A 23,837-nucleotide genomic window follows, 5' to 3' on the forward strand; every position below is an offset into this window, starting at 1 on the left:
GTACCAAAGCCCCCAAAATCAATTCAATTGAGTGATCGATTCCTGTGGGATGTCCGTGTGGCGTGTGGACGTGGAGGGCGGGAAAGTTTGCCAAAAATGGGAAAAGATAAAGTGCTCGGCTCGGCTCAATCCCTAAACCCCCCGTGCGGAAATATATTTCCCATCCAATCAAGACCATCGCTAGCAAGACAAAGACCGTACACATTCCTTTAGTTCCTTGAGAAGCTCGCTTCGATTCCTTCATTGCTTGCGCGCACACACACACACCACAGGTAAATTGAAGTTCGTGTATGAAGCGCAGGAATCAAGGGAGAAAACACAACAACAATTCGGAAATTCAAGATACATTCCACACCGGAGGAACTGTTGTCTCTCTTCCAGGAATGGAATTGAATTTGAACAACCGAACAACCCATCAGTCACACCCCTCCAATCGCTAGGCGGACGCGTGCAGAACTCCGACGCGTCGTCTCCGGGGATCTCTCCAGGGACGCGCCAGGGGCCTGCGAACAGGTATCGATTCTCGGGCAAAGCGGGACTGCGTTTTCAAATCGATTTTGCTACTCCTTTCCTCTGCAAGCAGCTACCAGCAAACTGAATTGTTGAAATAAGAAAGAAAATACATCGGCTGTAAAGCAAGGCGCGCTTGAGGGAAATGGTTGCTTTCTGCCATTTGATGCACACGTCGTCCGCGTTCGCTTCTTGGATACACGGGAAGGTTCCGCATCACGTGCCAAAGCCAATCACGGTCCTGTCTTGTTCGTTTCGCAAATCACGTGTCAAAAAGTGCGTATTAATAAAGATTGATCCGATGAATAATTGATGTCTTTTTGGAGGGTTGGCCGGTTCCGTTCGACTCAGCACTGTTGAATGGCGGAACCAGGTGTAGGTTGTGTATGTTTTTGTCTACAAAAATGGAAGCATGTTGTAAAAACACTGTGGGTGATATCTTTCGAACTGAAGGACGATTATTGTCTTACAAGAAGGTTTTTAAACATAAATTCCAAGGCCAAGGCATTAAATTGAAATAAACAGTTTATCATCCTATTAAGCTGGCAGCTCCGATCGTTTAATCTTTATGGCCAAACACAGCACAACTGTGAGCAACATTCATAGCACCTACCGAACAACTTTCCTGCGATTCTGTGGAACTGGAGCTGTAACTAGCGCTAACTATTGCCGTGGAGGAGTTCGTGGTGCACTTAATACTGTCAACTTTTACACCGATGCTTATGCATAGAAATTTGCGTATTCTTCTCCAACTTGCTTTTTCGGCCACCTTCTCTAGCCAAACTTTCCAAAACAGCACGACATCACTTAACTTTCCAGCTCGGCGAGTCGACTTTACATTTTAGTTTGGCAGCGGCGTGCTAGTCTGTTTGGGATTTTGTCACAACGACCACGTTGCTCCATCCCCATGAGAATTCATAGCATCTTGAACACTGGAGCTTACAATATTAAACTAGGCGCACGTTGTCGTGGGATAACTTTTGCTTCCAGCCAACGAGAACGGCAGGCAACCCGGCCGCCTCTGAGGGATTACTACTTAGTACTTAGGTAATAACTTCACTCGTCCCGCAGATCCCAGCAATGATATTCTGGAGATGTGCCTTTTTGAAGAATCGCACCACAAGCTACGGCAGCCGAACCAACGTCAGCGTCAAGTGTCCTGGACTGAAAATGTATTTTAAGTGGCAGTCGGAACGTCGTCAAGTGGAGGTTAAAGATGGTAGCATAAGATGGTGCCACGGTCGGTCGGGTAGAATAGAAATCATATCTCCACCTTGTCGATGTCCCGCGTCCCATTTCCAAGCATCAAAAGTGGACAAACTTTAATCAACCAAACGGCAAAAAGGTACAAACAACTTCTGATTCCCATTTACGGAGGACAGAGCGGAATATTGCATTACGATACTATCTCGTAGGCGTAAAACCCCGGGGCTGGGATGTCGGTGCACAGGACCGTGCAGAAATTGAAGAGAACTTCACAACATAAAACCAGTCTAGACCGGTTTTATGCTTCCAGTGTACTGTCTCCATGGTGTGGAGACCAGAGAGAAAGAGCGTAGAAAGGGTTTTTTTTTTGGAGAATCTTGTTTGAAGTACCACGTTGCTACCAGAGTTCTACCACGTGCACCAGCCAAATGGCATCTGCCAAACGGTTCTACTTCGACACAAGGTATTTTTCCACGAGCTTTGCTCGTTTCTTTGCCGTTGCTTTGCCATTCCCAACAAACAAGGAAAAATGTCTATTTAACGAGTTCCGGAATGACACTTCGAGCGTACGAGACACCCTCTGGGAAGTGTATTTATCGTGGAGCAAAAAGGGAAAAAGTTGCGAATTTTCCACCACATCTACCACCCCCGTGCAAAAACAACCATTGATACCGATTAGTGCTTACATGCTTTGTCGAAGAAGAATAAAAAAAACCCTCAGTAATTTCGAAGAAAACATCAAAAAAGCTAAACGTACGTGTACGCAAGCGTGCGGGGAAAACTTTTTTTTCGTTCCGGCAATTGCATGGCACAACTTTCACGGAACTCGATAATGCCCAACCCAGGGACACAAAAACACACACACATATACATTGTTATACAAATTCTAATTTGAAAATGGCATCGAGCAATTCCAGTGCCAAACATAACGTCTCTTTCTCCGGATCCGCTTGCTGGCCTCAATTTGAGCATCGAAAGGAATCCCGGGAGTGCAGGGGGTCGTTTGTTTTAATGGAGCCGAATCGGTAACGAAAATGAATGTTTCACTAATGGAATGAATCCGGATGAAATTAAAATTAACTATCGATGCATACAGTCGATACATTGAACATCGTTGCTAGCTAACATCACAAAACCTAAAACACAAACAAACCGATATTTGAAAACAATTTGGAACTTTGGCACAACAACAGTCTTCACACAAATCTCGTCCCAGCATTTTGTCAATTTTGAAAACAACATTAATAAAGCCCGAGATTTGTGCTGGCCCCGGCTTCACACCTGCGCGTACGGAAATGAATTGAATGCAAAATTAATGAACACAAAGCACGCAAAGTGCTTCCAATTAGATTGCCGGCCGAGTGAGCTACCGGGCTTCTCCATCCGAGAACAGGAGCGAGCAGCAGTAACAAGCACGTTGTTTTCATGATGCCTTAGCGTTTGTAGAACTTTCCCGGCCAGAAGCGAGAACTCACCGGTCGGTTTTTCAAGCGTAGCCACCGACCGTCAAGTGATTAATTAAAATTAATGGAACGAGAAACCATTTAGCAGAGCGCGCAGCGAAATTGAGCCGTGAGACGGGCGGACGACGCGTGACAATCGAAAGCGATGGAGGAGGGGGGGCTGAACCAACTCCGGCAAAAACCGCACGAAACAACTCAGCTAGATGAAATGGATCTTGTGTTTAAAAGCACTTCCTGGAGCGCGTGCTCGAATGGCGAACAATCAAAGCACAATTTCCGTTTTCAAGGTACGTTGAAAGTAAAAAAAAAGATCTTCTCTTCCACGGAAGTCCAGATTCTTTCAGTTAAAGAAACACGAACAATTCAAAGCCAAATTCGCCAAGCCGTTTAACATTCCAACTTAAGGATAAGCTCTTTTGGTTAACAAAATGGGGCCATTAAATCGTGCCACCGGTTCGTCGTCTTCGCCTAAAACTTGTTGAGCGTTGGGACACAGAGCTCAGTGTGGCACCTTTTCAACGGCTTAGCACAGCATGAAGCCCGTGTCCGTGCGTGACCGTCCACCTTCCTCCCCGTAAGCTACGGGGACACGCGGTGGGTGACAAGCACCGAGCAACCTGCCGGCCGAGAAAAGTTGTTCAAAAACAGACATAAATAAAATTCCACCTAAACGACGCACCGTAAATCTGGTGACCTTCTCTCCTGGCCGGTCGTTGCAGGCGCACCACCAACGGGCAAATCTCGGCCCGCGAAGCATAACGACGCCTTTTTAACACCGCACGGTGTAGTGCGTAGTGGAAGCTTGGGTGGGTGGTTGGGTGTCACATTTCAAGAAAATAATTTACATCCTTACGTTCAGCGCGTCCACAGAGCAGCCGCGATACTGTCGTCCAGGGTTTCCGGGGGAAAACTGTCGAGCTAAACTTGCTTAGTTATGACTTGAACAGATACGGTTAAGCTTCACAAGTGGCAGAGTGGTACGGAAACTTTTGGTCCTTTAAAAAAAACCTTTAGTGTTTATGATCTCCATCTTCTCCACACCCTTTTTGTAAGGAAATAAAAATGGAAAATTTATATTCGTACTCAACTAAAGGCCAAAAAAAGAGGTATCGAACATTTGGTCAAAGAATTATAGCAAAACGTTAAATACGTTTTTATGCAAACGGTCACCCATTAACCTGTTAACGACACTTTTCACAACCATTTACTTCGGAAGGGCTTTCAGTGGAAAAGCAAGCACGACTTTGATGTTGTAAACAGTTTTTTCGTAATCGTTCTCCATCTGCCCATTTTAGAGCCACGAAAGCTCCTAACAAAGCCTTCAAAGTGCCACGAACACTCAAAATCGGTGTATTTATACTTTCTTCTTTCCGTGACACCTAGATTGAGCTGGGTTTGCTTCCAGACATTTGGTGGGTTTAGAAAAGTAGCGTAAAACCGAGTTTTAATTAATTCATCACAAAAAATCGACTTTTGTTTTGCCGGTTTTCTTTCTTGCCACCTACCAAAACATAATAAGTTGCCGCCAAAAACATTCGACAGAAAGGCTAAAGTAAATTAAAGGACCTGTTACGACTTCCACCTTTCTGGTGAAAGAAATGAAAGTTTATTGCACACAGCACAGTAGTAACACCGATTAGTTTCCCGGTGGTGATGATGGTGGCAGTAGTGTGCTGGAAATAATTCTTAGCTGTCGCCGCCAAAAGTTCACCGCTGCGTTAAGTTTGCACTCACGTAAGGTGTCGGTCGTATCGGATTAAATCGGTTTTATGTTCTGGTCTTGGTGTGTAAGGGACCAATAAAGGTATAATTGCATTAATTTGAGAAAATAATAACCGAAAAGAGAAAAGTTTTCTTCCAAAAAAAAGTGTTTTTGCATCGAAAAAACAGTTTTCATACAAAACAGCTTGGATTGAGCATTTCAAGACCATATTTCAAGGTTTAAAGGCACTAAAAAGCTCACAAATCGCTCGAATGTCTGTATTACAACCGCAGAAAAAGGAATTTTAGCATAAATTTCACTTTATCTATTACGACACACATTCATCCTGCCAAATCTACGACAAGAATGCGACGCAAAAGCACACAACAACAACAACAACGCCGTGCAGCGGCGGTCGGGAACTGACGGGACAACTAGACGCCAGTTATTTACTGGCTCTTTGTGACTTACTACTAAGTCACACGTACACATACACACACTGGATGGAGTTTCGTGCCTCCACAGTCGATGGATGTCGTTTAGTGTGGACCGATGTACGTGTGTGTGTATCGGGATGAAATATTGTCACCCATTCACTTTCATTAGATTCAGTTACGGGGCTCTGCCTTGCTTTGTTGCTTCGCCTTCGATCTCTGCTTTTCGGCCAAGAAATTCAGCCATCCAGAAGAAGAAATAAAAACCCAAAAAAAAAACCGTTTTTCCCTCGGCTCGGGGAAACCCTTCCGTTCGATGGCGAACTCCAAACCTCGCCAAGTGCTTTCATGTGGCCCCACACACACACCCAATTCTTGGCTCGATATCAATGAAGCTCGCTCTAGAGCTGATACCACTAGAACGTTCCTTTTATTTTTTTGGTTCGCAAACATACACACGGCGAGTTGCTTTCGCCATGTTTACGGTTTTATATATGTTGGCGCTGTTGCGATAAAGTTATGCGACTCGAGCCATAATCATAAATTTATTTGCGCTCGGATAAAAATATCCTGGAGCCTTATGCTGGCCGCGCATTGCACATGTTCGCACCGTCCCCGTTCGTCCCGTCGCATATCGGCTGCACGGGTGGGGAGTACGAACGGGCCAGAAATCACTCAAATAATGGTGAGAGTTGGCTTTGGTTTTTGGGGAAAAATGGAATGGCGTACAGTTGTGCTCCCGCAGGTATGGGAAAGGTTGTGCTATAGGAACAATATATACAGCACTCTATGCATAAAATTTCCCAGCGAATCGATTGGAGCTGGTAGAATTACATCTTTTTGCGATAAAAAGAGCAAAGAATAAGGTAAAATAATGAGAGCAAAAGAAAATCATTTTTCCCAAAACACATTGCGCGAGAACACAATAGTTGTTTTATTGAAAATAATAACAATCCACGTCGGTGTAATCATGCTGCATGCAACGACTCTCCAAAGGATGTATTCCCTTTTATGGCAAAAATCAATAAAAAATCGATTTACGACAACTCTCGCTACTATAACGGCTACAACCCAAACTCGTACCACTTCGTCTTCACGCATGTGATGAAACTTTTGTCTCGGAAAAGAAACAGCAAGACAGACACGTGGCCACTTCTTGCCATTGTTTTCCCTCGCTGCATTGTTATTTGCCCTCTTCCACCCTTCCGGAGGGGGATGTGCAGCAAAGCAACCAAGAAAGAGCCTAGAAAACAGCCTAAGGATGGCCTGGCAAGCCGGAAGAGTTTTCGTTTCGTAATCGTGATTGTAATTTGCTCGCCTGAAGAGCAACGAGACGGCCCCGAAACAAAGAAGCCTGCCCCACCCGTGTTGTTGTCTCCATAATTTTTGGACCAAATTTTGGAAAGAAGTAGCACCAGCAAGACGGCAGGGAGGGGGGAGAAAAAAGTTAGAAAAACCATTAGCACTTCCTTACCTCCTTTGGTTTTTTTGGAGGGCGAAAGAACCTGTGCCCCTGGTTAGAGACGTACTCTTTGTCAGTAACGTAACTGCCAACCTCGAGGGGAGGGTAAACTTTATTCCCTTCTTCGCCTCACATAATGCCACAGAAGACGTGGCAGGAAAACTTCTACCTCCCAACCACGGAAGACGACACCGTGTTTCGTGCTTCGATTTTTCGTGCCATTCAAAATGGTTCGGCAAACAAAAACGGTGTGTTTAAGCGCAAGAAAACAGATTAGTGTGACAGGGCTGGGCCTTTTTTTTTATTTTGCTTCCAAACCATCATCATGGTGAGGCGCTTCAACAGGAAGTTTGTTTTTGCTACAGCGACAGACACATCATCGAAGGCGATTGCTGAACTATGGGGGGATGTTTTCCTAAGGCGTTGATTCTGATGACAGTGTGCGGATAGGGAAGGGAAAAAAACCAAAGCCCGTGGAAAAATTCTTACCAGAAAATTGGGTAGAAAAATGGAAAGGATTTCATTTTTGCCGTGGATGTAATGCTATAAACTCTGTTTTGTTTACTTAAAAAATCGCACAAGTACTGTCTTAGTCGATCAAAATCCAAACAAATTCGGAAACCCATACCCCGCATCAGTTGACAGGCCTGTCAAAGTAAGCCGCGCAAACCTGTCAGCATCATGTACCCCTGCCCTCCCCGTTCGCGAAGTTCCACTTACGTTTGCTGTAGGACTTATCGGCCGGGATGTTGCCGTTTGGTTCCAGTCGGTCGAGGTACTCCTCGGATGTGTAACCGTTGAAGGGCACTTTACCGCCACGATTGTGACCATGTCCGTGGTGATGATGGTGATGGTGCGGAAGGTGATGGTGGTTGTTCTGCTGCGTGGAGTCGTCGCTTTCCTCGCGCGATATCGCTGTATAGGGGAAGAGAAAGCGAGAGGTAAAGTAATGAAAATATGGAAACATATTTAAGTTTGGAGGGCAAGACGAAAATTCATCTACGTGCACTGGTGTTGTGAATTGTAATTTATTAGCTGCGTAGCTGTAATCTGCTTGTAAACGCTGAGGAATGGTTTGCCAGGGCTCTTGTTTGCTTTTAATTTAAGACTGTTGACATAGCATCGGTTAGGGAAGAGCTGTACATCATCGGTATCTGACAAAGAGTTGAGATTTCGGGAGCTTATGTGATGTGGAGCTTACGAGACAGACACAAGGTTAATTTGTTTGTCACCCTTGCTTGATAGAAAATAAACATGAATAGGATTATTCGCTTATAATTTCTCTAAGAAAAACTTAAATTCAGAAAAAAAGATAATCATTCTGAACAATGAATGCTTGAATGATTTCTTGCATTCTGGAGCATTTGATTAGGAATACTATCAGTGGGGTCCTTTCCGTTTTAAGTTGGTAGTTTGAAATTTCAGCCTGTCAAAAATCGAAATTTCAGGCTGTTTGCATTGTATAGCAGTTTTCGAGCAGCTATCTAAGTGGGTATAACATACAGGTGGGCTTATACAAAGGTGTATGAATTTAGAAGGCTGATTTTTAACGCGTCTGCTTCTGTATGAAGATTTTAAGAGTCGTCAAGTCTCCAGAAAGCGTGTTTGAACATAAATTTTCACCCATCCTGTCAAAAAGTGATATTCAAATTTGGTTATAAAAGACCACCTACATGGACTACATTCATTTTGATTGTGGATTCTATCACCAGATCTTTTTAAAGCACCTTGGGATAAATGGAATCACCACCTTGTTTTGCCATTTTTCGAGGAGGTACTCGAATCTAATTCTAGCTTTGAGGCTAGAATAATCTAGACTGAAAATTGCAGGCTAGTTTTATGTGTGGTTTTGTATGGAGTAGTGTTTACATGATTTCAGTCTCCAACTGTCAAACTCTGACAAAACCAAAAAACTGACTAGAATCGTGAAGGGCCCCAGTATCATTTGTTCTTAATTGCTTATTTTTTAACACAATATTTGAATGTTGTGCTCTGTGCTCAATGTTTTTGTTTTCAGTAAGAAGGAACTTTTCTATAAAAAGTATCTTTCACTCCTAATCCAAAGAGATGAGACTTAAAAGAGATGTAACTTAATGTCAAATAAAATATAAAATTTAAGAAAAATGCTTACAATCATTCAAATGTTGATACAAAATAAAAAAAATAAAAGCTCCCTATTCAAAGACAACAAAAGCACATAATTTCACAAAACGTAAACTTTGCTTTCGCCTACCACTTCGCGTGCTAAATTATCCTCTCGAGTGTCGCAATTCGTCCTGCCAGCAAACGTAACGGCCCCGGCCTGCGGGACTTCATTTCACCGACCGGCGGCGGCCCCATAACGCATAACCCGGGAGATAATGGTAAGTACCATCGCAAAAAAGCACTCTCCGATTAGCCATTTAGCAAGTGGCAAGTTGTATTTTACACAAGCAGCGGGAAAATGCGACAAAAACAGAACGCAGGATAATTGTCGCCCGACAGAGAGAGAGAGTAAGCGCAGCAGCAGCAATGTGTAAAAATCCCGCATCACAACGACAGCAGCAAACGTACGATGTGCACGCGTAAAAAAATGTAACAACGCTTCCACACCATTGCAAAAAGGGACACTGACTGGGGCGTGTAGCGAGACGTTGCTCTGCTGCTCCTGCTTTTCTCTTGTGTCGTTTTAATTTGAGGTGCCCCCACACCCATGCTATCCTTCGGTCCTTCGGTGGGTTGAACCACTTTTCACTTCACGCGTGGAAGACTTCATCAGGCATTTATCCGCGTGGATTTGCTGTCAGAGGACAGCCTACACCGGCCTCGCGTAGCGGGACGCCTCGGGGAAGCAACCGTTGATTAATGACACTTCCTGCTGCTTGAAGTGGTGGTGGTGGTGGAAATAATGTCCCCGGCGATTGTTCACCCTCCATCAACAACATCCTTTCTGTCAAGGTTTGTTTGCTTTAGCGGATGCTTAGTTATCTGAACCTTTATTTCATAAAAATGAAGGGAAAAATGCATCTAAATTGCGTTATTTTACCATGAATGATGTAACGGTAGCATTTTAGTAAGGAATAAGGCACATACAATATTAGCATTTGATAATTTTCATTTCAAACGACTTCACTCGACAAAATGATGCTGTTTCTGGGTCGCATAAATAGCCCGTACAAGGTTCCATACATGTGTTTGCTCTGTACACAAACACTTGACCTTAAGAGGCTCTGCTTTCTCTTCTATAGCGCGCAGAGGTGCCTTTGTCGCGCCGTCAATTCGCTCTCGAAGTCCTTGAACATTCGACGAGGTCATGTAATGCATCCCTGCCTCATTCAGCGCGAGACTAACGAGACGGTGGCTGCGTCTGATATGCTATGCATAGAGCGAACGCCCCCAGGACTAGCAGAAGCACAAAAGTGTCCCACCTTTCCTAATACAAGTCCACCTACACGGACACAGCAAAAAAAAACCAGCTTCCTGGAAGTATCCATTGCCTAAACCGCACATAGAAGCAGTAGCGGCGGAAATAGCAATAGCCAAGGATGGAAAGAAAGCTGCATGAATGAATAATCGTCTCCACGGGCAATCGAGCAGTGGTGGGAGTCTACAGTTGCCTCTTCCGGTCGCTCTGCGGTCGCTCGCTGAAGATGACAGCATGATACGGCACAGGATCGGGTCGAAATTGGCCTATCAGGGATTTCACACAGGTTGGTGTAATGTCCCGAGCTGGGTGTTCCATCAGTTCCATCCAACTAACGAGCTACCTTCGGAATAGTTCACCATCCCTTGGACCTACCAGTACTAGCACTGGAATATTGAAAGAGCGCGAAGGACACAACTGCGAGAGAGAGTGAGGGCTGCATCCCAGGGATTTGGTCCTTGGGCGTGACCAAGCGGAAACCAAAAACTGGGTCAATTACCTGCCCCCAACAACCGAGCCGGGCAGATGGCCGGGTGGTGGAGCACGGGAGCAACCGTTTTGCAAAGTCATCGGGAAAACCTTCGCTTCCACGCGTCGTGTGCTCTGCTCTGGGAGCGGATAATCCGGCCAGATGTCGACGTGGTGGTATTAGGATGATGGAAATTTAAATTTAAATGGATTTACACCACACTGCCACGGTGCAGCGGTGTCTCGTTTGTGTAGGGCACAGGGATTGTCATGGCACACACACACACAGAGACCGTTCAGAGTGCCTAGAGTAACCGTTTCCGGTGCTAACGATTGCATCCCGGTTACTGATACTCCAGAGCTGCACCTCGCTGACCTCTCCGTTGGATGCTACGAAGTAATGAACTTTCGCTTCTAGTTTATCTCGCTCTCTCTCTCTCTCTCCCTGTACCGTGTTTCATGAGATGTGTTAAATGGCGGTAGTCGTTTCTGGTTTGTGTATGCAGTTCATTTTCAACACTTCACTGATCCTTGACACAGAAAACCTCTGTGTCTGCCCCGCCGTAGGACCAACGGCATACAAGCGTCGTAAAACAGGATGTGAACAGGATACACCACGAACCGACGTCGTAGGTAGGCAACAAAAATAGGACACAGCGTGTACACAGCCCCGGCACACAAACATACACACACACACACGGACACAGCGAAAATACGAGTAAACATGGCCAGTTGGATGACGCTGGGGATGGTATATGAGGATTGAGTGTAGGATGCTGCTGAAATCAGCACAGAACCTATGCAAACATGGTCAGCCTTGCTGCCCAAATGGCCACTCTCGGTGTGCAGAGCTTGAGGCTGCAAACTGGGGAATGAGAATGTGGATGAGTTTATTCAGATGGACGTGCGCTCTATGTGCGCTAGCACACAAACATTTCGCCAGAAAACAACTCCCCGTACCCCGACCGTTGTACGCTGACTCCCTTGCAGGATGGTTTTATAGGGAAAAGGTCAACAACGAAACCGAGCGAGAGAGAGGGAGAGCGAGAGAAATGTTATTAGTTAGCCTTTTTCCTGGAAACCAACGGCGATCAAGCGTTTGGCTGTATGCAAACGAAAACTTCGCTTTGATTGGTTTCCTGTGTAATAACTTGGTCTCCCAGTTTTATCAGAAGGATCGTTCTTCCCACACTGCGGCTTGACCATATCCATTTTATGCATTGATTAGCCACTAGCCCGGCACGTGCTATGACAGCTCTCCTATAGCCCCGATTTATCTTGCGAGACGTTAATGTAGGTGGAGGAAAATCACAATTTTCAAATGGCCGTTTGAAGACGGTCTACCGGCCATTGCTCGATTCTCGGGATGGTTTGATCGTTGATTAGGTTAGGGCTATTGTTGTGCCAGCTAAAAAGTTTCCCATTTAAAGTTACCAAAGGGACTGATGATTGGTTGTGTGGCTTTCCAGTGGTCGTTTCCAGTCGTTCCTGCAAACGTTGGGACATCAAAATCAAAGAAAATCTTCTATTAAATTACTCTCGAATCCATTGATGTTTCGTGCACAGGACTAATTTGGCTTTGTCGTTCCATGCTTTTTCTTGTTGTCCTCTTCTTTGGAGTGGCTCAGCTAGTAACTATCTGCAAGGATAACGTTAAATACCCACAAGATGGTGGCAGTGATTCGAAGAATAAATTGCACGTGACAGGTCCTGGTCCCGGGAGCTCTTCGGTTCGCGGTCGTGGGAATAATGTTTGGGAGTTTATTCGTTAAGAGGACTTTCATCTTGCCATGGCAAACTTTGATAGAATTTTGTACTTGGTAGCACTACTGGCGACTCGTTATGGCGACTTGTTTTCACGTTGCTGCTCCTGTTAATTGTAGAACATTGTGAATAAACGCAAACCCCCATCTACGAGCGACATCCATTAACTGTGCACTGCAAGGTTTGGACCTCTTGCTTGTAGTTGATTTACGGGATAAAGTTCTCCTTCGTCTGTAGATGCACGCGCAAACTAGTTACGAACGAGCACGTCTTCGCATTTGAATTGCCAATATCGTCGTCTTCATAAATTTCCACTGCATCATTACTTCAGAGCTGCGCCCAATTGTTTTACAAGTTATTGGTTTTTTTCTTCCTTTTATTCTTTTTTTGAAGAAATTCGCATCCCCGAAGCGCCCGTAGCAATTGAACATTCTTCCGCCCATCCGTCCAAATCGAATAGTTTGCGGTCGGGGGACCGTGTCTGGTACGTGATCGGGGGCTGGAACCGGCTGGGAACAAAAGTAATTGGTGCTCTGCACAAATTACTCTCATTTTGGCACTGCATGCCTTCCGGTTTCGATTGGGCGAGTGTTTCGTTCGTCCTGGATGCCAGCGAATGCCCGCCAGAGCTCAGGAGAGTCGCTCGTTGGTCAACGCGTTTTTTGTTCGTCCCATTTCGTACCACACTGAAGGCAAAGATCTCAAAAAAGCTGCCGTGTTCGAGGCAAAAGGAGCAAAAATCCTTACCACAAATAGCCGGTGGCGGCGGCGGTCTTCCGTTAGCCGTTCCGATTACATTTTGTGGTTATTCGGCCCCGCCCGAAGGCAAAGTTGATTTGCTTTGTTTCCCGCCGACCGGGACGTGATCGAACTTGACAACGAGCCCAAGTCAGCCAGCGCAGTCGGCGGCAAACGAAAAGTCAAATGAGCGGTAGCAATCATTACCACTGCGCGCTGGTACGCACACTGACAATGAATAAAACAGTTTCGGCTGATTGTGTCTTGAAGAATTGTGGCTGCAAACATCTTCATAAATCACAAGCAACACCTCCATACCATACCACAGCTATTGCCGCGGGAGATTCGACGCGGTTTCCGGGCCGGCCAAAAACTTGTCATACCCGTCCCGATTTCGACATGCCACAGAGTGCCACAACGCCGGGCCGGAAAATGTTTAATTGAAAAGTGGAAAATTAACTTCACAAACTGCCGTCAAACGATTGTATTTTAATTAACCCAGTCTTTCGGAAAACTGTTCACGCCGGCGGCAAACGCGCTTCGCCGGTGTAGAGTTCTCGTTTTGTGGTTTGACGTTTTGGGAACGTATTGCGAGCGTGTCCGTTGAGAGCGCTAGAGATCGTGCGCGGGGTAGTGTTGAGGGAATGGGACCTGCCATTGCAGACATTTATACGAACAACTCTTTCGTTTCGGTCGCTTCCATCGGCTTAGCAAAAGCAAGCCGAAGATCTATTCGCAAACAGCTTGCCGCAGCCGAGAACGGGAGGCAGACGGCAGCCAGTACCAGTGTTGTCTGAGATGTAATACTACTTAAAAGAAAGTTAGTGGTAGGTACACACTTAGCGGCACCGAAAGCACCGTGTACGACGACGCCGGAGGTCGCACGAGATGCGCACGTTATTGCGTGATTTCATTCGCTTCCCACACCACCGCTTGGTTGCTCATCGGGAGGGCTCTTTTGGATAACCGGAAAGCTGAGTTTGTATGGGGTTGGGGAAGATAGCAACAACAGCACTTTGCTATGGCGGAAATGCTGTTAGTGGGAAACTATTTTCCAGAGCAGAAAATTCAATAACTAGCAAACATTGCTCTCTAACGCCCGTGCGACGTGCGATGCTGTAAAATGAAGCTTTGTCGGGGAAGGAAAGTTTTGTCAATGATGCTTAATGACTGACAAGGGCAGAGTAGTGCGGGGGCATACAAAGTGGTAAATAAACCGTTGTCAGTTGATGACAATTATGGTTGATAGACTCGAGCATGATACTTGAGACCTTGACAGACGCATTGGAACTAATGAGTTTGATGTTTTAGATTCATTGAAGTTCATTTGAAGGATGTGTGTTTTGAACGAATTCTGTCAAGTAAAAAAAATCATCAACGCGTTTGCGATGATTCTACGAAAATCAACACAAACAACTAAAGCCCACGGCTTACATTAGAATCAACATAAGCTAAAAGGTTTCGATTAGAAAGGCATTTGTAATTAATGATCATTGTTTCCATTTGTCTAGTTAAATGCTTATTTAATTGAGGCGCGCGAGCGTGCACGTGTTGCCGCACTCCAAGAATTTGCTGTGAGTGTTTGAAGCATCATTAGTCTTTGCAACCGAATGATGATTCCAGTCATATATCCAAATTGTATCCAAATTGAGTTCGAAACAACTCCCTCCGCCAAGAAAAGACAGACGTTTAAATCATCATCCCGCGGTGGAAGCATTCAAAGCCATCTCCATCCTAAACATTCAATTCAACATCTGCTGGTGCTACTGCTGCTGCTGCCACTACTTCTAGGTGCTACTTTTGCTGACTCACACACATCGATTTGTTTGCACCAGCACCAGCCAAATGGATGCTTCCTGTTGGCCGCCAGCGCGACGCATGCTTTTAGCGCCAGGTCGGCGCGCAAAACCCTGGATTACCTCGTAACGCAGCCTCCGTAATTGCAAAAAGTAATTAAACTAATTGCAATTAGTCTAATTGCTGTGAATCAATTTATTTATGTCACACGTTGACAATGGCAACAGCCACGGGCTTTCAAGGGCTCCCGGTGCAGGTTGTTGGCGTGGCGTGTTCCGTTTTGTTCACATCCCTGGTGCTCTCCACGCTTTTGCGCTTACTACTATTTTGTTGTCCGGCTATGCCGATATGTGTGACTCTGACAAATGCTTTTCCTTTGGCCAATATGGCGATACGAGCGCATCGCGAACGGATTCATCTATTATTTGGTGACACGGCACGGCGATTTGTTTGAGTGTTGTTCCGGACGGACACTTTGTACCGACAGCGGTTTATGAACCTTTTGCAATCGGAAATCAGTGTCAACTGTAGAAGTGGAACAACCGATGTGTGTTTGTTTAAAACAATCATTGGAGGTGTTGTGCAAATATTACAACGGACAAACTGATCTGCCAAACTGAACTGTTTGACAAACGGTTTTGCAGCAGACTCATTAAATGGATGATTCGTTAAGCAGTATATCCTTATTACAGGCAATAAGAGTTAACTAGACTAGCTTGCTATACGTTCAGAAGTTACAAATACGAACAAAGGACAGTATTATTATTCATTTTAAAGAGGTCCAATGACTATTTCAAACATTTGAACTAAAACAAACGAAGAATTGTAATAAATTGTTAACATATAAGAGCATTCTATTCATGTAATCGAGTCAGCTCACCGTCAATTTGATACATTTTTGTGGTAATTTGTAAGATAATGGGGTCCTTTCCAGTTTAAGTCGGTAGGCTGAAATTTCAGCCTGTCAGCTGTTTGCATTGTATAGCAGTTTTCGAGCAGCTATCTAAGTGGGTATGATATACAGATGGGCTTATCCCAAGGTGTATGAATTTAGAAGGCTGATTTTTATCGCTTCTGTTTCAGAATGAAGCTTTTAAAAGTGTTTTGTGTATTCTTCAAGCCTCCAGAAAGCTTGTTTGAACAAAAGTTTTCACCCATCCTGTCAAAAAGTGATATTCAAATTTGGTTATAAAAAAAATGTTATGAGACCACCTGGACTACACACACTTTGATTCTATATTTCATCACCTGATCTCTTTAATGCACCTTGGGATAAATGTAAACACCACCTTATTTTGCCATTTTTCGAGCAGGTACTCGTAGGTAATCTAATTCTAGCTTTGAGGCTAGAATAATCTAGACTGAAAATTGCAGTCTCTATAAAAAAACTGACTAGAATTGTAAAGGACCCCAATGTTTACTTTGAAGATCCTTTTCGCAACTCGAATCGTAGAATAAGCAAGATAATTTTAATTGGGAATTTTCGAAATCTTTACACAGAAAACAAGTTGGAATCATACAACCCTGTCATATATTCATGCTCTTCAATTCTAAAAGAGCTTCGTCAAACTATATTTTAATTTAAATTATAACCATGCAAGCAGTCTCCAGCTTTGCATAGCCTTGATTTGATTGATCAATGTTTGATTTAAATAATTACCTTCATTAAGCGTATCGCAAATCTCTTCACAACCCGTATCAGATAAATTAATCCAAACCACATGCCATGAAATAACGAGCGTCACACAGCTTTGCCATTGCGGTCTACAAACAACCGCATCAGTTAGCCAATGAAGCGCGCCAAATATTCCAGCAGATTCATACTACGAGCTACCTCATTTGCTTCTGATGAATGATCCACTTCACTTGAAACATAAAATCCTTTCACCATCCACTTTTTTGGAGTATGTAGATTTTCACCAAAAATTTCCACCATCCAATGTGTGTGCGCTCGCGCTCCCGTTGATTTCGTGTCATTGATATGGAATTCCAACGCATAGCACAAGGAGACGAACTGCAGAAGCGTGTCCACGGTTGCGGGGCACGAGTGGCACTTTTAATTAAAAGTCACAAACGTTAGCGGTATGTGGCAACCGCAACACATCACCAACGCCACTCTCAGGGTGCAGATTTATTTGACATTCCACACACTCACCAGCAATGGGTACCGTTTCTCCACGGTGCAACATTGTATGGACCTAACGAAGGAGCTAGCAGAGCAGACAGTCGCCGCACACCAGTGCAACCAGATCTTTGATTGCACGGAAAGAATTTTCACCGGAACACATGCAAGGTGGAAAGATGGTTTCACGTCCGAAGCAGAGCAAATGTCAGCAAGAAATCTTTGCAACCGCACTTCATATCATGTGTCACACTGATGGTGTGCTACATGAGCGATCTGACACATTCGTCCGAGTTTTTGGTGGGTCGTGCCCTGGGTTCATGGTGCAGTTAGCATCAAACAGCAAGGATTTTATGAATTATTCGAGAATATTTTGCCTTTGACGCATTAAAAATATTTGCAAATTATGAGTTCATGAGTTTTCATTAATTGCAAGTTGTAACAAAAATGCCGACTCGCAACTGCCTGGACTTATCATTCATCTCACTTGGCCAATGTTACTTCAGGATAACATTTTAGTTTCAGTTTAGCTAAACAATATAATAAAAACAAACGCTTTGTGATTTATGACCACATTTCCTTATCGTGGCGCTATGTCATTAATAATTCCGTGACGACCTTTGACCTTCTGATTGTATGTGAGTGTTTTTTTCCTCTTTCTTCACTTGGTTACATTCCGCCGCGGGCAAAACAATTCCCTGACGTAAATTCAACCATGAACATAAAACAGGAGACGCCACCTTTTTGTCGCCGAAGGGCTTCTTTCTGTTACCCTTGCTGTAATGCCATGAACTTCACCGATAACCTTCTGCACAAAAACAATCGTATGTGAATAACATACTAATAAACCGGAGCCGACGCCGGACGACGGTCGTGCCTGACGGCGGGCGACCATGCTCTGATTGAAGGTTGTGGAGAGGGACATAAATATTCTAAGCACGTTTATCGCACGGACAAGGGCGCCTTGCTGGAAAAATTGGCCTCGAGTGTTCCGGATAGGTTGTGTGTTAATTATGACGGCTCTTTGGTCAAGCTTTTACTAAGCCAATTGCGCCTTAAACGACAGCGAATATCGATCGGTTGATGGACAAATTTGTTTTCACATTTCATTTGTTTTCGTACTACAGATTACAGCGCAGGAAAATATATGACTCAACCATTTTCGAACGATCATTGTTAATAACGCTTCACTGGCAGAACACACAGACTCGATTGTGATGCTGAGAAGCTGAAACAAATTATTATCGAATTAATTTCCCATGACGGCTAGCAGGCGCACTATAACGGGGTATTAATTAAAAGCTATAATTTTCATCATACATTCGCATTAATCCATGGAAACCGATAATACAATTTAGTAATTAAAATAAGCCCATACTGTGTGGTGCAGCCAGTGCAAAATGTTATTCAATTAGCGCACATAATCATAAAACAGACGGACGTCTGGGTGCAAATTTGAAAATACATGCGGGTCTGACCATAAAAACGCCATTAGTCAGTCAGTGTGATGTTGATGTTGATTTTGTATGGAATACTATTTTAAATTAACTTAATTAGCGCATAAATTCATTCATGCGGGCTACTGAGCTATCGAAACGCTTCTGCACGTCTGAGTGGTGATTCATTAGATTGTATGAGGCACACAAAAAAACCCAGAATGAAATTACTCAATTGATAAAGCATTTGTTACGCCGTTGCAAACAGAAATACCGCCAGCGATTTGTTTGTACACTATCAATTGGATGCAATGAGAAAAATCCTCCATCTTGGGGGGTTGGTCGTGATAACATTCGTTTATGTTTGATCTTCCCATTCTCATCGCTTTTGGTTGATTGGTCTTGTTTCTGTACGCTCTCAATGAAATATCGAAAAAAGGCAATCTTCCAGAATAAAGGAATCGTCTAGAAAAGCAAGCAACGGAAATGGATCGATCGCGTAGAAACTAATCAATCAATCAAACACGAACGAGCACCATATGCTAACGAATCTTTATGCACAATTTAATGTACGAACAGCGTAAGGAACTGAAGGTATGATTTTGGGAAGCTGCGTGAAGTACGAAAGGAAATTTCTACCAATTTCTGACGGCGAACGAATCCGCAACAACCATTTATTGACATCTAACATACACACATAACGTCCCATAGGACACATCCGAAGGTTAGGTGTGAGTGGTTTTCATACATCTCGGCAAGTCTTTGAAGGAAGTCTAAGGACATTGCCCAAGAAGCCCACTTCCTCAAGAACACCCACTACTGCGAGGCCACAAGAGCCACACTCACCAGCAGATGGTCGTAATCGTTGCGCAAGCACATTTGCGTGGTTGTTGTTGTGGGTTTGCTAGTGGAGAGTTATGCGTCCTCTCTGCCCGTTAAAACCGCGCCGCGTTTCAGAATGACGCTTCGATACCGTACTGAATCACCAAAACGCTGGGAAGATTTGCGCTGTCGTTTCCGTAAACGGGGCACTGTTTGATTAGACCAATCAAAGTTTATTGAAACAGCTGCGACATCATCAGTTGGGCAACCATCCAAGGGCAATATATTGGTGGTTGGTACTGTCGGGGTTTGCTTTTGTGAAAGGTATGCAATTTACGGGGGACATTAACATCAGCAACAGCTGTAAAGAGCGCGCTTACGGTATTTCTTGGATCGTATATAGGGCTTAGAGTACATAAATCTTTGTTTGGCGCATGTTTGAGAACTTTTTCGGGGAAAAAAATATCTTCATTAAAGCCTCAGTAATTGTGGAATCATAATCACAAACATTCATAGGTTCACCCCAACCTCAAATGAAAGTCAGATAACACCGTGATACCAAATAATCTCCTGTCAACTGTTGGAAAGTTCCGTCTACCAGATGGGAAGCTATGGGGCCATCACTTACCTACAGAGAGTGAAAGAAATAGAAAAGCAAGAAAACGCTCATTAATTCACAGTAAATCAACGCGGCAAACATTACAAGAACCATACAAAATCACACAGCCGTGCAAGTTTTACGCGATGTTTTTCTCGCGAAAAGAAGCCCCTAAAAAGGCTGGAAATGGTTTGCACAAAGCCGCTCCTTATTTAACGCCCTACCAATAACCGTCCCGGGACCCCTTGGCGAGGGTCTTTTCCAGCTTGCTAAGCAAACAGGTTGCAGGTGCTACATAGCCACAAACACACACGTACACTGAATTTCCACAATTTTCATCAGAGACTGCAAAGATTCGTAGCTTTGCCGAGCGCCAAAAGACGTGCGCCATTGCCGTGAAATGAGCCATCGCGAAACCCAACCGTCCCGTGCGCGAGGACACACATCTTTCCACCTTCTGCAGACATCACCATCATCATCATCACCAACAACACGGGGCCTTGAAAAAACGCGCCCACTCACCAACGGTAGCGGAAAAACGCCCCATTAATGCCGTAATCAAGTTCGCGGAACACAACCATCATCATGTACGGACACACGCTAGGCTACCTCTAGGCTTTCCCTGCCTCATTTTTACTACTCCCTGTCGTTTTGTAACGTAATAAGAAGCAACGGGAAAAGCTCTGCCATGCAGCTTAAGGACACATCGGATACATGCGTGTGTGTTTGCTACGACGCAAAATACGCAGTTGGCGCCGGTATTATGCGCGCACATTGGACCGCACGTCAAAATGGTGCAAGAAAGACGAAAACAAGTCATTACGAATTCTTGCCGGGTTTTTTCGCCAGCCGGATGACGACCGGCGGCGTGACACACACACGCACGTGAGAGGTGAAGACAGGAGAGCTGTGAGGATATTTCTTGAAGCGTTTGTGCAAAAGAATCTTTGGTAAGGGCCTAAATTGGGAAGACATCCTTCCAGAAGCGGTTTTCCATGACGACATTTCGCATCAAAAGGCTCCCAGCCGCGCTCTAAAGTGTCACACACGCACGTTGCTTTATTTTTAAAGGGCTTTTTCACACTCCCCGAAAACCCCAGAAGCTTGCCTGTTATCACTATTATGCTAATTTTAACATAAGAACTCAAATAATGTATTGTGAGTGTGTTTTTCGTTGGTTTCCCAAGTCGCGTGTTCTGGTTAGCAGCAGCGAGTATGATTGTTATTCGCTGTTTGTGACAGGCGAAAAAATAAGGACTGTTTGCCTGACTTCCTCACGACCTTAGGGTTCGACGTATGTTCGCTTTTTTTTTCAAAGACGACCTCCACACAGAGCTTTCTTTGTCTAGCCACCGCAACCGTGTTGGAGCGCGTGTATGTGGTTTATTTTTTCAGAAAGGTTGTTTTTTTGTTTCTTACGAATTTGGGCTCTACTGTTCTACGTCCCGGGGTGGTTCGAGTTTTCCAAGAAGTGGAGAGAGAGAAAAAATCCTATCGTGAGTTCTAACGTGGTACCATGTGGTGTTAAATCAACGCGTCGTATATGCGTGAACCAATCGCTTCCGAAAATGGTGTTGAAACGTGCTAAATTGAGGTTAATACTTTGATGGGCTTTGCTTCGCTTCGAATGTGCGTTGATGTGCAATACCGTACTGGTGCAGGTCCTACTAAAATGGATTTATTTTTAAAGACGTTGAAATCAACACAATATAGACACATTTTGGCCCCTTGTGACTCTTTATTTTTCTTTGATAAGAACTTCAAATTTAACCGAAATTGTTCCATAACTCACTCTAGAAACAACCAAACCACATTTAACTACTTCTACTACTTCATTCTGTGGAAGTATCAACCTGCTTCAGACAGTAATTGAATTACAGAGTGTCGCTGGAAGCATTGGAAAACTTTATACCTCCCGCTGGAAGCCATCATCGAAATATCCAACCAACCGTGTACCATCCATTCGCGCTCATTCTGCTGCCATCGCAAACCCGTACCAAGCCATCATAAGCAATGGGGCATTTTATTACCCCGGAGGGCTTGATTTTGTATTCTAACGTTCAAACGGTAGCGAACACAAATCAGCCGAGGAAGGAAGACCGTCGCTTTCAGTGACATTTGGATGACTTAAAACGACATCTTCGCCTGCGGTTATCTGCAGAATGGAATAATCCATTTATCACAAAGAGCAAAGTTATTTTCCAAAACATCGTAGCAGGGTAAACATCTCTTTACATTTATCCTTAAATATTGAGTAAATATTGAAACGAGGATCATCTATATTGAAGTGATTTCTCCCGAAAAGAAGACTTCAACTTGGAATCAATTTTGAATGTTTCTGTGCCCTTTCAAATATAATTTGCTCATCGTAGATCTAAAAATCGATCCTACGAAGCAGACGGACAAAAAAAAACAAACAAACAAACAAAAAAATGCTATCAACGATAAGCGCAAATAAAACGTTTAGCTTAGCACAAATCCCCTTAGAGAATTCGACGTGAAGGAACTGCCGGTTCGACTTCACTCATTTTCTTTCCAATAAACCTCACCAACCACACAGCCCTCAGAGCGTTCGATGATAGGAGCCTGTCAGTTTCGGGGTTAAGTGGACAGGAGAAATGAGAAGCCAACAATTTCTCCAGCAGCGCGCACAGTTTCACAATTTCTGGCTGGAAGTTTGCAAACGGTTTCGATTTGCACCCATATACACTTACACACCTCATCCAGCTCTCTAACCATTGTTGATGCACTTTCCAGTCGCAACCTGCCGCTTTGGTATGCGGGAGAACCCCCCCACGATGAAGAATATTTATTTTCCCGATTTGGTACGAGGCACAAGGTACAGTTTTCATTCCCTTTTCGGTCGAAAAGCCATTTCAACACAATTAAAATTCCATTAAAAGTTACTCCTTGCAGTAGTAGCAACAGCAGCAGCCCTGGAGAGTGGATGCTCTTTTCGATTTTATTGCCCCAACCGCCCAACACACCCTAGGCCAAAGCCCGGTTCGGTGTGCAATTTGTCTCGTGCGGTTTGGAGCGGTAAAGCTGATTATTGTGCACCAGTTAACCCAGTGTGGCTTTTCAAATGCACTCTGGCAATGACAATGCGAAAGAGCGTGTAGTTACACAACAATAGTACAGTGGAGGTTGATTTGTTTTAACAAAGTTTATTTTAACAGGCGATTGCGAGGCACTTTTCTAAAGAAAATTAGTAGCAAAACATAACAATAAGTAGATTTAGAAGAGTTTGAAAACGTCTAAACTGCATAAAAGAGCAACCATTCCAAAAAAATAGGTTCCATTTGAAGTTTTTTGCTTACTTTCAAAACACCTGAAGGGTTAGAAAAAGATAGAATAGTTTCATAGAAAATAAGTTTCAGCTTTTGTAATGCTACGATTTTTAATAGTATCTAGGATGTTCAACACCATAACGACATAATTATTGACCAACCATCCAACAAAGACACAACAGACATACTGATAACCACAATTTACATGCCGTGAACGATCAACATTTGACATTTTAATTACCTTCTTCTGCACTCCAAAGGTTCTAGGCACCACAGGCCACAACATAAACTACGAACAATCCACTAGACACCATAGCAACAGTGCACAAAACCGCGATGATACGGAATCACGCGGGAAATAGCTTATTTCCAAAACTGTAATGCCCACATTATTCCTGACACTTCAATCCGATCTAGATTGTCCACGAAAATGGCAACGCTAAGCGGAAACTCCCTACAACCCCCTCTCATCAGTGTGCGTGATAATCGCAAAAGCCCAAACTCTCATCGATCTCTAGCCAGGTTTCTAATCAACCCGGCAAAACCGTTACACCGTAACTACTGCACAGGATACTGAGTTCCAGTGCTCTACTGGAAGCCCCATATACCGCACCAGAGCGAG

At 44.1% G+C, this 23,837-nt stretch overlaps 1 protein-coding gene across 5 annotated transcripts in view; it reads right to left on the reverse strand.

Moving 5' to 3' along the window:
• The window catches only part of LOC120897374 (cyclin-dependent kinase 14), a 137,767-nt gene that overhangs the window by 39,494 nt on the left and 74,436 nt on the right, over positions 1 to 23,837 (reverse strand). For all 5 annotated transcript variants that reach the window (XM_040302216.1, XM_040302215.1, XM_040302219.1 and 2 more), the window contains one exon: positions 7,498 to 7,692. In XM_040302216.1, the coding sequence (XP_040158150.1) occupies positions 7,498 to 7,692 (195 nt within the window). The remainder of the gene's footprint in view (positions 1 to 7,497; positions 7,693 to 23,837) is intronic.

The sequence above is a fragment of the Anopheles arabiensis genome, chromosome 2 (assembly GCF_016920715.1).
Source record: "Anopheles arabiensis isolate DONGOLA chromosome 2, AaraD3, whole genome shotgun sequence".
NCBI classification, from domain to species: Eukaryota; Metazoa; Arthropoda; class Insecta; order Diptera; family Culicidae; genus Anopheles; species Anopheles arabiensis.